The sequence below is a fragment of the Acanthisitta chloris genome, unplaced genomic scaffold (assembly GCF_000695815.1).
Source record: "Acanthisitta chloris isolate BGI_N310 unplaced genomic scaffold, ASM69581v1 scaffold42242, whole genome shotgun sequence".
Classification (NCBI taxonomy): Eukaryota; Metazoa; Chordata; class Aves; order Passeriformes; family Acanthisittidae; genus Acanthisitta; species Acanthisitta chloris.
Window position 1 is genome coordinate 18008 of NW_008662906.1, and position 16015 is coordinate 34022.

The following is a 16015-nucleotide window of genomic DNA, read 5'->3' on the forward strand; positions in this document are numbered from 1 at the left end:
AGGAGTCAGAGTGGCCCACACAAGGTCTAGGCAGGAGAAGGAAGTTGTTCATCTTACCAAGCATTTTGACAGCTGAGTTATCAAGCTAAGTAACTGACCTAAACTAGCGCAGACTGAGAATTTGGTTCAGGTTTCTGAGGTGTCAATGAAAGTGCCTGTCAAACTGCCTCTGTATGAGGTCTCTGATAACTTGACTTGTCCCTTCCCTCCAAAAGAATATATTGCTCATCCTTCCATGCCTTTTTTTACTTCTTTACTTACGAAGCTGCTGGAATGGTCTCCTAGAGTCAATGAAGTGTTTGGTTTGGTTTTTGTAAGCATAATCTTTTAAAGAAATATGAAAGAGTTAATACAAATAATATCCTTCCTTTAGGTTCTTGTGCTGCCCTGATTCTGAAAGCCTTTGTTGTCCCAAGCATACTCTCCTAAAATTACCTACCTGGCTTGATGAGCACAGTTTTCAGTTCACTGATATGCCTGAGATCATTGTGCAGTCCTGTCTTTGTTGTGACCTTCTTCCTGTAAGAGACACCTCAGACTATTTAGACATAGATTTTTACACTGTTTGTGTATTTGTTTAAACAGATTTGCCATGTTCCACAATGTCAGGATACCTAAAGAGAACATACTGAATATAGCTGGAGATGTCACAGCTGAGGGGAAGTACTCAAGTTCAGTCAAGGTATGAAACAAGGGTTTGTTTCATTAATACAGTTCATTAAATATACAAAGGTGTAAGTAGGTTAAGAGACAGAGCATGAGCCTCTCATGCTGGGAAGTACTAGATACCTGGGCTTAAATAAGGCTGTTGACAATTTGGCATGAGATATGAATGCCATTTTTCTAATTACATTTCAGAGATATCTCAACTCGCCTTACTGATTTTACTGACTTGCTCTTTGTGCTACCCCACTGATCCCAAAGAATTTAGAGAAACTACTCTGAACACCTTATCAGAATGACTCAAGAAACAAAATTGGCCAATCCTCTGTGCTTCTGATCGCGCCACCAGAGTTGTATCATTATGGGGGGTGTAAATGAAATGTTAGCCTCAACATTCAATCTGTGCCTTTTATTCACACAGGACGTTAAGGAGCGTTTTAGTGCAGCTCTGGGATCCTTGTCCACAGGCAGAATTATGATCACAGCAATTTCTGCGACCAATTTAAAGCTTGCCATAGCCATAGCCATTCGCTTCTCAGCAGCTCGCCGTCAGTTTGGACCAACTGATGGGGAAGAAATACCTGTTCTTGAATACCAAACACAGGTAAATACTTTGGAATTCACTTCTGCAGACTTCTATATAAATGAAATTCAGATTCAGAGCTACAGCAGATCACAGCAGTGACACTGAAGTTAGTGAAGCTCAAGTTGTCTGTGTCATCTGAAGCATCATTCTAGTGCAGTTGTGGGGGTTCATTCCAAGTCAAGACCTTCTCCTGGCGTGATCAGGCTTTTGACATAAGTTCTTGGAAAAGCAAAACCAAAAATATTCATGCTTCTCTGAAGTGCCCAGAAGCATTTGTTTTCTAAAATAGTAACCTTTCCAGAGAAAGACTGTCTTACATGCACATGTGAAATTACCACAAATGTAGAAACTGGTATTTGTGCTGCTTTTGCTGCTATGCTAACATTCTCTTTTTTAGTCTTTATGCTTTAAAAGTATAGAAGTCAATGACGTTAATTGTGGAGAAGTCTCAAACTAGCGTTGATTCAGAGAGGAATATAACTAATGTTTGTCTGCAATTTATGCATGTTTTCCTCTGGTAAAGAATAGAACAAGAGTATGTTGTGTAACTGGGAAATAGAGAAAACTGAGATCTGCTGAATGACAAAGGTTAATATATAAGAAATGGTGAAAACGAGCCTGTCCAGTTTGCTCTTGCAAAGTGAGTGCTTTTTTCCACATTTGCACTTTGTTGAAATCCATGAAATCTTTCAGCATTGCAGTGCTAACTGGTAAAAGCTTCCTTCTTTCCACTGGTTCTGCACAGGACAGGGTCTGCTTTCCACTGTTCTTCAAGTCTTAATTTTTCTCAGTTTTGGCTTGTTCTGTGGGTTCTGCTTGCTGAACCTCTCATTCCTTTCTTCCTTTACCATAAAAGCTTTCTAAGCAGTTTCTCTTTTCCTTCACAAGCCCCAAGGTGCATGTAGCAGCAAAGATACTTTTTTCCTGCTTCCCAGCATTAACATATATTCAGCAATGAACAAGCAACTGAAATGGTTACAACCTCTGTCATGTTGGTACTGAAGAAACACATGAATCATGACAGGTCCAGCATGCAAGACATTTTATTAACACAGGGCAAAAATATGTCATTGGTCCCCAAAGCTTCAGTGAATTTCTGCACGGCTTTAACTGAATGTTTATCACAAGTTCATGAAATGTGTGAACAAGAATAAAATAACCATAATTTGTGTATAGCTGCTCTTAATTGTGTTTAAAAATGTTTGTTGTTAAGTTCTCCATTAAACAGGTTTCTAGTTCGAACACAGTAGAAATGAATGGGTTGGTTCAATATGATTCCTATTAAAATTTGTGATCAAATCAATTTATTTATTTTTCTCTAGCAATGGCGACTTCTTCCTTACCTGGCTGCTGCATATGCCTTAGATTATTTCTCAAAATCTCTATTTGAGAACTTTATAGAGTTTTATGCAGGTGTATTGACAAAGCAAAGGAGTCAGAGACAGGTGAGATATTTACACATTTCTTCTTCTCTGGGTTCTTGCTATAGTAAACTGGAAATTGTTAAATGAAGGACCTACTTAGAAGTCTTTTAATCAAGAATGTCTCAGAAATACAGGGCATACAGAGCACTGATTAAAGTTGCATTTAGAAAAGCATTCAAATTAGTTGTGATGGAGTGATTAAAGTTTTATTGATTTCTGTTGGATTGAAGGTTATGTTCTCATGCAGAATTGTTTGTTATAAATATATTATGATAGTGCAAATTCAACTTATATCTGTTGTAAATGATTCTTCAGGGAGCATATATCAAAGACTTTCTGAAATTATACTATTCTTAGTTCCTGCACAGACTCTGAGAGTCTGGCTTGAGTTTGCAATTCAAATTCATGCATTAGGATAAATATTTTTAGCAAAAAAAGTTAAGACTTTTGAGTTTTAATGCTGAATTTCTCATCCACAATCAGCCAATTTCGTTCTTTACAGAGGAAATAATTTAATCTCTCTGTTTCTATGCAAGGACTGATTGTTAATCAAAATTACTGCAGTGTGGGGTTTTTTATACCATATAAATTTTATTTATTTTTACAAGTTTTGACAATGTAAATTGTTAGGACCTACACAGTAGCTGTGTGTTGCTCTGATCTGGCTAGATATTCAATTTCTCCTCTTTGCACAAACAGCAGAAGAATCTGTTTGATTTTTTTATCTGATACACTATTTCCAGAGATCTGCTGAGCAGTCACTATACTTAGGCAAAACAGTGGCTACCAGGAAAAAAAAATCATGATAGGAAAAAAATCTAATTGTTGAAAATGTTAAGTGTGTAATCCTTAGGAATTTCACGTGTTCTGCAAGGAGAAATTAAAAAACACCTCAGCCAAACAAAAAACCCCCAACCAGGTTGTTACTCTTAAACAAGTTTGGTAGTATCAACCCACTATCTTCAGTAACCCGAATTCCAAATGCATTTTCAAAGGAGGGTCAACAGAGTTAGTGTAAATGAAGGCTACTGTGATTCTCTGGAAATTGAGTGTGTTTTTCTGCTCTTTGCAAAACTAATGCTTAAAGGATCAGTGAAAACTGTGGCAGGCAGTAAATACCATAAATATCCCCTTGCTGACTGGGGAGAGAAACATTGCTTTTGTCATGGAGGGGATAGAAGCTTTCTTTGGGCAAAGCCACCTTCAACCACCTCCCTCTCCATTTCTGGAGGAAAATGTTGGCAAGTGGTGAATTATCGCATTCAATGCCATGTCAGCTGGCACAGCTGAGCTAAGATGTACCCGTGTGCCCATTACCTGGCACATTATTGCTGTCCTGCATAAGAAAGTTACTTCTGAGGGTCCTTCAGGTGGGGCAGAGTTTTTCTGTGGCACCAAAAAATATGCTTTGCACTTACACAGATCTCAGAAAATTTTATGTATGCATTGCTGGTTGCTGTTCATTGTAAAGCAGTACCTATAGCTATGGCTTTAACTGGTCACAAACTTACTTTGTGTACATGTTATTACTCATTTGTAACTTGTTTTTCACAAAGGCTGATCTGGGACGTGAGATCCATGCTTTATCTGCTGCCAGCAAACCACTGTCTTCTTGGACTGCTCAGCAGGCAGCTCAGGAGTGCAGAGAAGCTTGTGGAGGACATGGTTACCTTGCCAGTAAGTCACAGCCTACTGCATACACCAGAAAGAGAACAGATATATTGTTGTGTTCTTCGGCTGCTGTAGTGTCATGATGTCTGAATTTTAGCAATATGTTTAGAAAGGATTTTATCCTCATATGCATATTTTGAAAGTTCATTTCATACTTGATACCACAAAAAACCACCCTAAATCCGTGCAGGATCTGCATCAGCATTTGGACAGACCATTCATATAATTCAGTCTCAGTTTCAAAAATAAAGATGCAGACTTTATAGACATAAATTCCTCTTGTAAGATGAGTACCACACTTGTCAGATCTTTACAGTATGTTCATTTTCACAAGCTATAAATGGTGAACTTTCAAGCTCATCTGTTCATAACAATAGTTTTACAGACAGGAACAGACAACTCTCTTGCATTCTGTCACAGAGTAATTATTTAATCTCTCTTCGCTTCCACTAGTACATTGCAATATATTAAATTGTGCACTTGTTCTTATTAAGTGAATCGTCTGGGTGAAATCCGAAATGACAATGATCCAAACTGCACATATGAGGGGGATAACAACGTCCTGCTTCAGCAAACCAGCACCTACTTAATGAGCTGGATGAATTGCATCAGAAGTAAGTTTTCACTGTGGAATTTGATGCTGGACCCAACGGTGTGTAGCTAATGGAATTAGGAGGTAATTTCATACTGAAAGCAATTGACAGTCATTTAATCATTTTGTGGAGCGTAAATAATGTGCTACAGACTCCATCCTATGGTATGTTCACAATACACAGATATTTGCTGCAAGAAATATTCTTTCTCCTAAGTCTTGCAGAAGCTGGCATGGTGTTTTGCCATCCTTAATCAGGTTAAGTTGTATCTTACTCCCTGAGAAGTGCAGTTTAGTTCAATGAAGCTACTTCAGTACTGCATCCAGATCTGGAGTCCTACGCACAAGAAGGATATGGACCTCTTAGGGAGGGTCCAGAGGAGGCCACCAAGATGTTCAGACGACTGGAGCACCTCTGCTATGAATACAGGCTGAGAGACTTGGGCTTGTTCTGGAGAAGAGAGAGCTCCAGGAAGTCCTCATTGCAGCCTTCCAGTACTTAAGACAAAAAGAGAGAGCTACTTTTCACATGGGCAGATAGTGATAGAACAAAGGGGAAGAAATTCTTCTCTGTGAGGGGAGTGAGGCACTGGAACAGATTTCCCAGAGAAGCTGTGCATGCCCCATCCCGGGAAGTGTTCAAGGCTGGGTGGGATGGGGCTTTGAACAACCAGGTCTAGCGGAAGCTGTCGCTGTCCATGACAGGAAGGTTAGACTACATATCTTTAAGGTCCCTTCCAACCCAAACCATTCTATGATTTTGTGATTCTGTATTGGTAAAGTCACCATAAGTCTGGGTGCCCTCTGTTTATTATACTCTAAACACTTCATATCACCTAACTTGGTAGCAATAGTCATCACTATATTTTGTAGTTCGCTAGATTTTGTTTCAGTTTTCTAGCAGTGAGTTTCACTGCTGTCTTACAGAGGTGGAAAACTCAGCAATTGGCATTGAATCTTATGAGGCTTATAGGCAGTAATGTCAGATTTTTCCACACTTGTCCACCAGTCCTCTTTTGGCTGGACTAGGCTATAATAAAATTAATACTATGGCCTATTTGCATCTGGCCTGTAAAGTGTGTGCATGGCTTTGTAATAGGCTTTTGGTTCCAAAAAGTCTGATTTCTTTTCTCATAAATCATTTTTATTTTCTTTGGTATTTCAGATAAAGCTCCTTTTGAATCCCCTTTGGGAACAATAAACATTTTGCAAGACTACCATCATATCCTTGGCAGGAAATTCACAGCCATTAGTGTTGAAGATTGCATGGACTCCTCAGGTAGCCTTCTGAAATTCTTTTCCAAGGGAAAGGATCCAAGGATTTGAGATTCAATCTCTACTACTTAATAGATATTTGTCATATTACTATTTGCTGACTTTCTTTGTATTACATCTATTACAATTTGCTAAGAACATAGTTTGCTTTTCAAAATATGTTCTGTTGTCTCCAGCCTCAGTTCTGGAATGACAGCATCAGATTTTTTTCTTTCATTTGTGTTCCTCTAAAATTACATTTGTGATTTAAGGGTTTTGACACCGTATTACTGTTTTCCAATGAAACTGTTCTCAGGGGATTGATTGCCACTACCTTCTATCAATTAATTATCTTCTTTTAGAAAACCACACACATGATTTAGAAATATGCTTTAAAAAAGCTTTAAATGTGTCTGGTTTTGACAGTTACTTTTGGTTGCAAAGAGAAAAATGAGTAACACTGAAAGAAAATTCCCTGCAGTTTTCCTGGTTTACTCTGCTATAATCAAATCAAGTATGACATTAGATGATGTTCCCACTTGTGTAACACCGTGAGCCCAGATTGGGTCTTGGAGGCAAAAATTAACAAAGACATGAGCAAATAATGAGAGAATGACAGAGCAAAAGTGAATCTGTGTAACTGAGAACGTACTGGGGGAAGGAACTCCTGCCTTAATATATGAGGGGCAATCAAATTGACTTCTAGAATTCAATAACCACTTCAGTGCTCAAATATTTACGAAAAAGCACTGAACTTCAGAAAATTATGCTTAGTACCAGGGGAGATAGTAACATAATAGCTACAGGGCAAAGTCAGAAGAACTTCAAAACACAAAGGCTTATAAGAAAAAGACCAGTTCAAGACAACTGCTTGCTTTCTTGTTTGTTGTGAGTCTCCATGATACAGCAGAGCACGAACTGATGCCTAAGCACATGTTCTCTCTTCTACTAAACCAGACTCTAGTTTTAAAAAGTATCTGAATCTGTTTATTGATCTATTCTATTAGAAACTGGACTGTTAATACAGGTGCCTAAATTTAAGCAACATGTAAACACCCCCAATTGCCTAAATCATGCTATACATTAAATCTTAAACTAAGAAGCAAACAAGCAGGATTCATGCAAGGACTTTAATATGAATATCTCTTTACAGTAATTGTTCCATGCTGCTCTAAAAATACGGCAGACTTGCATACAAAGCTAGTCATTTAAACACAATGACATTCAGCCACCTTTCCAATGCTGGAAGTCACATGCTTCCATGAAATGTGGCCTGTCTTCTCCTCAAGTGTTCTCAGAAGAGACTACATACCCTGCAGACCTAAATCTTGACATGGGAAGAAAATAGCAAGCTAAAAAATTTATTCAAGTCAGAAGTCCAAACTGAGCTGTGGATATACCTTGTCTTGTAGCCTGGGGTCTGTTTGAACTAGAGTATGGTCAGGTGTGGTATGTCTTCACTGTACACTTAGAATCTGTCTTCCCCACATATTTATTGTATCCACAGTAATGGACAAAGTGTCATGTCAATGGATTTATTAATTAGCAGTTTCACTTTTCATCTCAGGTAACAAAAACTGAGACTGCAGTAGGATATGCATGTGACTTCTTGCATTTTAAATGTGAATGTTAAGAATTTTGCTGTTCTCTCTTTCATAGTTCCTTTAGCAGCTTATAAGTGGCTGGTTTGCTACCTGCTCCGAGAAAGTGACCTAAAACTGAGTAAGGAGAAGCAGGCTGGGAGAAGTAGTTTTGAGGCAAGAAACAACTGTCAGGTAATACTTCTTAATCTTTCTTAGTTTATTTATTTATTTTCACCCAAGCTTGTCAGTTTCTGTTAGTTTTATCTTGTGTCTTGAAATACTTTCCTCAACCATAAAGCAGCAAGTCAAATAACGAATAAAACTTAATACCTGTCCATGTGCATTGCATAGAACATGATAGCAGGAGGACAGTTACCATCAGAAGTCTTCCAGGATATATTTCCCTTCACTTCAGAGAAAGTTCAGGCCTGTGCTGGATGATGTCTGTAATTTTGATAGCACAACTTCTGAAGGCTAAGTCTACCAGTATTAAATCTACTGCAGCATCTGATTATTACTTCTCCATCTGCTCTTGTGGCCAAATACATACCGTAGGAAAGAATCTTGCTCTGGCAGGTAGGTAATCTAGCTGACCTAATAGGTCTTTTTCATCTCTAATTCATATAATGCAAAGTACTCATGAAAGATACCAGACTGACAGCATTGGAACCTGAAAAGGAAACATTGACAATTTACATATAGCAGATCCACTCTCTCACGAGAGAGTTTTAACAGGTAGCTTGACTCCAAATTTCAGTGCATGTCCCCAAGCTTACCAGATTCTTCTGTTACCTCCATGATAAAAACTGGCTCATATCCAAAGAAAGAACACTTGTCATTTGTCACCGAGAAAGATCAGTTCCCTGTAGATGGTTAGTGTCATTCACCTTATCTGCAAAGCTCATTAAAAAAACATGAGGAAGGAATATTCAACTCTGCACCTAGAAAAAGCCAGCCTAGCTTCAACAGGGGATGGTCTGTGTGAAACCACTGGTAGAGTGCAGAAAATCTTCCCTGTTTTTACCCAGAAGCATCTTATTAGAGAAACTCTTCAGGGTCAAATTCAGAATGAGAGCTGCCAGAAAAATGAAGTCTGGTTGCCTGTCAGTTGGCCAGGTCTTGGGGAGGATGGTGCTGGGGCCAGTGCATTAGGTGCTTTGTTCAGAAGTGTGAAGGTTCTCTTCTCTTTCATATTCAAATCTGCTAAAGTTGAAAGATACTCAGGCACACAACTGGTTTTGAGATTGATATCCTTTAGGTCATTAGGTTTTCTCCCTATAATTCATCCTCAGGCTAGCAGGATTTTTTATTTTAAATGGCATACCTCAAAAACATCTGAAAATTATTTACAAGCTGTGCTTTGAAGACAGGTACATATTTGATTTAAAACTTTCTGAGCATGAAGAAACACTGTTCTGTCAGTCCAGTGGCTTACTAATATATAATATTTGTTCATGCTGTGGAGGATCTTGGAAGAGATTCCTCGCCTATCCCTAGGTTGTTTTGGGGTAGCTTGATAGAAACAATTCAGAAGTGCAAGCAAAGGTAAAGGAGGAAATTGAATTAAAAAGGAGAAATACGGGGAAATAATTCTCAATGCATCATTTGTGATGTGAAGACATTTCATTCTGACTAGGGAATTCACATTAATATCTACAAAGGCTCATCTAGTAAGGAGGAAGTACTCCCTAATCCTGCAGAGAAGTGATGTGTATTTTGCCATTCATACTTGTAGCCAAGCTTGGACATAAGTATGTCACTGGACAGGTGTCAAGAGAGACAGTGATCTTTGGAAGGTACCTTTTTCAAATGCCACTGTGGGTTTAAATGCAAGGATGATCCAAGTATTTAAGGAAAAGAAAAACAAACAAAAGACTGATCAACTAATTCTAAATTTAAAAATACAACAAAACCCCTAATAAATGGGCTGAAAACCAGTGTGAGTTACAGCATTGCAACACACCAGCCAGAGCAACAATGGTTTCATATTCCCCTGCTGTTCACCAGCTGGAATGTTTGCAGTCAGCAGTCTCTTTCATGGCAAGACATAAGCTACCATACATCAAAGGTGAAATATATAAATGCAAGTGTTCCTATGTGAGTACAATTATGATTTTATATTCCGCATTAACAGTAACTGGTGGCTTGTCTGTCTCATCAGAGAGCTGGCAAGGATTAGTTGCATAGTTCCTTCAAAATGTATTGCAATCTATTGCAATCCATAAACAGAATCCATTCATGCTCACATGATCAGTTATTTATTTTTGAAGGGACTCTAATAATTTTTCAATTGGAAGATTTTACCCTCTTTATAAAACTCTGCATAATATCAAATAAATATAAACCTACTTTTATTTTCTTAGAGTTATATGGGTTTATTAATGACCCTGAAATTGGCAGACCTGATTTTGCCTTGTGTTCTTTAGCTACTCGGTCCCATAAAGTCTGGGTGCAACTGCCAAATTACAGTTAATAGGCATGCAGTCTTATTTCTAAAAGGAATTTCATTAGTAACATTTGCATAGGCTTTGTAGAAAGCATTTTCTCCTGCCATTTCTTCTTAGAATTTCTCTAATCTCAAGCTGGATCATCAGATCTAAATCAACAGATCTCCACTAACTTCACCAGAGCAGTGCTGTTTGGCACCAGCTGAGGATTGGTTCTTTGTATTTTCTTACTTGGTGTCCTTCTTTTCTTTTTCCTAAGGTGTACTACTGTCGGACATTAGCCATTGCTTTTATGGAGCAAACAGTCTTACAAAGGTATCATGACTACACTCATGGTCCCAACATCCCATCTGCTCTGCAGCCAGTGCTGAAGAACCTCAGTGCTCTGTATGGACTCTGGTCTTTAAGTAAACACCTGGCTGTGCTCTACCAAGGTGAGATCAGCCCTCTGAATATACTGTGCATGTCACTTCATAAAAGTCCTAACTTTTATAACTTAGGGGGAGGGAATCCTAACTAGGATTTATGTTAGAGCATTTTCTTACTGCTTGTGTAGTATAAACCAGTCATTCTTGGCCAAAGTTTCAGGAACAGGAATTTGGAATGACAAATTAACCCAAAAGATTCTCTCTTAGCTCAGAGATGATGGAGGGATCACAGTTTTTGCTGTGATCCAGTGCTTGAGGAAGAGGATGCAGGATAGGCAGCAAGATGCTGTAGTGTAGCTTGTTACTGCAAAAGGCTCTATCTTAGACTGACAGTTTTGCAGTCAACTCATTAATGAAAGACTCAATTCAATTACACAGGTGCATCTATTTAGTCACTTGACTGCTGAACTGCTGAACTTCTCTGTAAGAACTTTGTATCAGTGTAATCTTAACTGGGATAATCTTCTCTGTGAATGCATTTTCAGGTGGCTATGTTTCAGGTGAACAACCTGGTAGATTTATTCAGGATGCTATTCTGGAACTCTGCTGCAGGGTAAGCCTGTTTGTTGTGATTAAATAATGATAGAGTATACAAATACTACAAAAGATATATCAGTTATTCTGTACTTCAGGGTAAATTAGCAAATTTTTACATTAATACTTTCTGAATAATTTTGTGTAAAGTTTAGCAACTCATTGACCCTGAATCTAGTCCTAATTTATTTACCAATAAGTGGAAAACAATACGTCTTACAAAATGACACCATAGCATCTGTGGCCTTTCAGTCTTCATTGGAAAGCCAATGAAATATTTCAATCCAGTTCTATTCAATTCATTATTGTGTTAGCTCATTCATCTTTTTTCTTAGCACAAAAGCTTTCCAAGATGGATTATATTCTTTGCAAGTAAGCAAAATGGCAAAGAAGAATCTAGGCATTGCATTTTGCTATTTACATTCAAAACTGTATGTGTTTATGTGTGTAAACAGAACTTTATTGGTTAAAATGTGTTTTAAACCCCAAAAATAAAGGAGAAAAAATTTCCTTGGGAGTGAAAAAAACCCAATATAAAACTAGGCTCCTTATTGTGGATTTCTCAAATTTTATCAACAACTGGTACTTTATGAAAATATTTTTTATCCTTCTCTGTAGTTCACAGGTACCATAGAGAACTACAGAAGTTGTCAAATATGTCTTTTGTTTTTAAACAGCTGAAAGATGATGCAGTTGCCCTGGTTGATGTCCTTGCTCCTCCTGACTTCATCCTCAATTCTCCCATTGGTAAAGCTAGTGGAGAGGTAAGAAAACCCATTGTAAAATCTGCAAGTTTAATTATTAAGAAGGGTATTGCCTCTAAATACCCTTAACGTATTCAAGATTCCTCATAGGTACAAAAGAAAGAGTTAAATTGATATCAGCAGAAAAAGACATTTTGCATTTGCTGGAGGTAAGTGTCAATGGCAAACTTATACAGTGTTGTTCTAGATGCTCTGGGCATCTGTGAGCTGAACAAAAAAAAAACAGCTGAGAGAAATTTTTTGGTATAGTTACACAAAGAAAGAGTTAAGGGCGTAAGAATGGCCATGTTGGATTCAGTTCACAGAACATTCCGTTACTGACAGGCAGGAATGGCCCAGGGAAACACTGTTTGAAACAGGTGAAATATCAAGGTGTTCTTCCCCTGGTGTCTCAACTGTTGGCAGCTGGTAGTTGTAAGAGTTATTTCATGCCATAGGTTGTATTTGTACCATTCCATTTAGTAGCCACAGATGTGTCTATCCACCATTTTTTCCAACCATTCACAAATTCAGATGCCATTTAGCTTCCATGACAAAGTAGTTACTATAATTTAATTATGATTATTGTGAAAAAATACTTCGGAGTTCCAGTCCATATACATTTACTATCTATGGGAGCCTTTTCCACTTCTCTGACAGACCTTGTTGTCCTTCTCTGTGTATTTTCTGCTTCTCCTATATCCTTTCTGAGATGTTAAAACCAGACCTCCAAGTAGGACTCAGAATGTGGGTACACCATGGAGTTAGATATACCCAGCTCCATTATGGAGAAGGTCATGGTCCCTCTCTGCCTTTTTTTCCCTTGATGTGTTTTAAGATCTGTATTGTATTCCAAAGTCTCGGCAAGCCAAAATTCTTGCTTACTGGCCAAACCTACTCAGCAGGGCTAAGCTGTGGGAAACTTACGTAGAGACTAGTGTCACAGTACAGTAGTTTGGATTAGTGTGGATAGACACTGTAGACAATCACTAGAGCCTGGGGACACTGCCAAGATGTTTGACAGGATTGCTGAGTCAAACATGCTCAGTGCTGTTCAATATTTTCTGTGTCTTCTTGTCTAAAGTTGTCCATCATTCCCATGGTGACCAAGGAACACAGAAGGCAGCCCAGATGTTTCTCACCCCATGGCTGACCTAACACAATGATTCCTTTGTTAACACAGTCTTTACACATAAAGGAGGAAAGGCCAGCTCTATCTACCCAGCTATCTCAACTAGAGGGCTGTAATCATCACTGGAAACTTTGTTTCCATATCTGTAGGGTTTTGAGGATTAAATTAATCAATGATGTCATGGGAGGGAAGCTCCAAAAGTAACTCTTCAGAGGAGGAACATAATCTGTGAGAGTGTTAAGAATATCGGTATTGGCCAAAAGCCCATTTTGACACATTTTTCAGTCTGAACAGAAGCTGTGAGCAGATGCTATAGGCAGAAATGTAAAATATGGTGCAAGTACACAGTGATATGTTCTTAGAATACTATCCCTTTATTAGCAGTCAGCTGGAGATATCTTATCAGCTGCTGATAAAGCTGTCATGTCATGGCTAGCTCCTCATTGGCTAGCTCTTAGCTCATGCAAAGACAGAAGCCACAGAGGCTTATGAGTATTAGAGATTAATATTAGGAATATAATACATGAGACTTGCACATAGGACTCTAAACACTACTGACTTCCTCATGTACTACATTTTTATAAATCCATTGAATCATATTGAGAAAATAATTTCAAGCTGTGATGTCCAACCCATGTTCTGCAGAATTCAGGAAGGTTTTCTGAACTGCCTGTAAGTCTGTGGTTTTCAACTTGTGTAAATATTTTCAACTGAAATTTGAAAAAGGCTGCCAATCCCTCACTCAAAGAAAATACTTGATAAAGCTCCTTGTCTCCTGCCTGTCTGTATTTAATTCTCTATTCATTGCTATCTTTGCAACTTCTAAAAACAAATGCAAACATTTTAGTAAAAATTAGAGTATGGTAATAGATTATCCAAGTGTAACAGGAAAATGAATTTAATTTAGGATAAACTATGTTGAGCTGCAGTGAAGTGCCTTGCACCATGAGCCACAGATCAAACTTCAAAATTTATTATGGGCAGCTTTAAGCACTAAAGAAGAATTCAGATTCTCTTTAAAAGAAACTTTGATAGAGTCAACATCATTTCTGTAATCTCAACTCAAGTTATAGCCACATTTATTTCAAGATTAATTAAATATTGTTAGACAATATTGAATCAAACTTAGAATGGAATAAATAGTTAACACTAGTCCATGTAATGAAGCCAAAATATATTTAATATTAAATATATTTCAATATTTGTTTAAATCATCACAAATACATAAGGCCAAGTAATCTTTTGATGTAGGAGAAAGGCTTTTCACTTCACCTCACTGACTGCTATGATACTGTGTTAATATTTATCCTGTACTCTCTTACTGCTGAAAATACAGCCCTCCTTTCCTCATCTTTCTATAATGTTACGGGAAGGTATACTCTTCTGTTAATTCTGAAAAGACAAATATTATAAAAATGATACTTTTGCAAAATTTACTTCCCGTGTATTTTTTAACTTTTCCACATAAAATTACAATTGATAAAATGATACATTAACAATCTGCTTATTAGGGAAGATTTCTTATGCTCAAATTAAAGAGTTCACATCTGGGAGAGAAGTTCTGTTATTTTCCAGAAATGTGTTGAAATAAAGGTAACAACAGGCAGGCACAGGTGCCTTCAGACAGTCTTCAGGTCTGGAGACAACAAAGGTTAGTTGAATACAACCTTGTTTCCAAATATCTGCCTTGGATAATACACAGTTCATGTCAAGTTGAACACAAGAAATAATAAAAGTTACTGATTTCCTGCTCTTACACCAAGGATGGTCTAAATGAGTCACACAGAATCTGGTGCATACAGTACTTTGAAATTTTGTGCTGTATCTTTGTGTTTATTCTTGCCTGTACACAATTATTCACATTTGTTATCTAGAAGTTCAGTCCCAATTTCATTTCAACCAATAAGTTAGATCATTTATCTTGCAGAAGTTTTGTTTTTTTCTGTATGCATTAATCCTTTCTTTACTTTTATTTTCCAGTTATATAAAAATATGTGGGGAGAGATCCTTCAAGGCAGCAAAGTTCTAAGCAGACCTTCATGGTGGGCAGAATTTTGTACTAATAAACCTGTTATAGGCAGGCTGAGGTCAAGATTGTAAACCAAACAACTTGTAAGAATCTGGATGGGCCTGAGATGGATACTGCATTTCAAACATCAGGAGGAAATGAGACCAGATGTCAAACACTGAAAATGGAAGAGATTTTCATTGAGAAGTGCCAAGTTTTAAAATAACATTGAAATCAAGTCCAACTTTGTCCCAGGGACTGTTAACATAATAATGACAGGAGCAGGAGCAACACATCTGCACACTATACATATTTACTCAATTAAATGAAAAAAAAAAAAGAAGATTCATTTGATCACTGCTTTGCAAAGTTTGTATAAAAGAAATTTTCCAATCAGTCTCTTGTCGTTACTTTCATATTACAAAAAAGTAAATAATTAAAACCCCTTTCCCACCAGGGAATAAACTGACAAAAGCAAAAAAACCCCAAAAAACAACTTAGGACAGGCCAGACGAAAGTTGTGTTAACTATGATCATAGTGAGAGAATATTCAGAGAGCACCTTTCCCTCTGCTCCTGTTCTCAGATTGCAGAGAACTGACCTGTATACTCTTTCAGAAAAAAAAAGGAAGAGGTGAGGAAAAGCAATCATTTCAATGTTAGCAAATCCAGGTATCCATCCCTGGAGGCACTAGCTCCTTAGGGAGCTTGCTAACTGGCACAGTGCTAAGGGATCAAACAGTAAATAACATGACAATGTGAAAAATTGGCTCTGATTAGTGGCACACCCTGTGTTATCTTAGCTCAGAAGTGGGAAGTTGGAAACAATCATAGAATGTTACCTTTTAGCTGAAAGGAATGTTCTTTTAGTAAAGGCAACTTCTTAGCCAGACCTCTTGATTTTAAATATTAATAATTTTACCATCACCCTCAACACACTTCAATAAAAAA

General features: G+C 37.7%; 1 protein-coding gene across 1 annotated transcript in view; it reads left to right on the forward strand.

The window, feature by feature from the left end:
• Window positions 1-15460, forward strand: part of ACOX3 (acyl-CoA oxidase 3, pristanoyl) — a 30329-nt gene extending 14869 nt beyond the window's left edge. Inside the window, exons 7-17 of the mRNA XM_009070769.1 lie at window positions 586-682; window positions 1085-1267; window positions 2572-2694; window positions 4230-4350; window positions 4839-4958; window positions 6102-6215; window positions 7850-7965; window positions 10480-10654; window positions 11134-11201; window positions 11860-11946; window positions 15038-15460. Coding sequence (XP_009069017.1) covers window positions 586-682; window positions 1085-1267; window positions 2572-2694; window positions 4230-4350; window positions 4839-4958; window positions 6102-6215; window positions 7850-7965; window positions 10480-10654; window positions 11134-11201; window positions 11860-11946; window positions 15038-15157 — 1324 coding nt within the window. The 3' untranslated portion in view covers window positions 15158-15460. The remainder of the gene's footprint in view (window positions 1-585; window positions 683-1084; window positions 1268-2571; window positions 2695-4229; window positions 4351-4838; window positions 4959-6101; window positions 6216-7849; window positions 7966-10479; window positions 10655-11133; window positions 11202-11859; window positions 11947-15037) is intronic.
• Window positions 15461-16015: the final 555 nt, after the last annotated feature.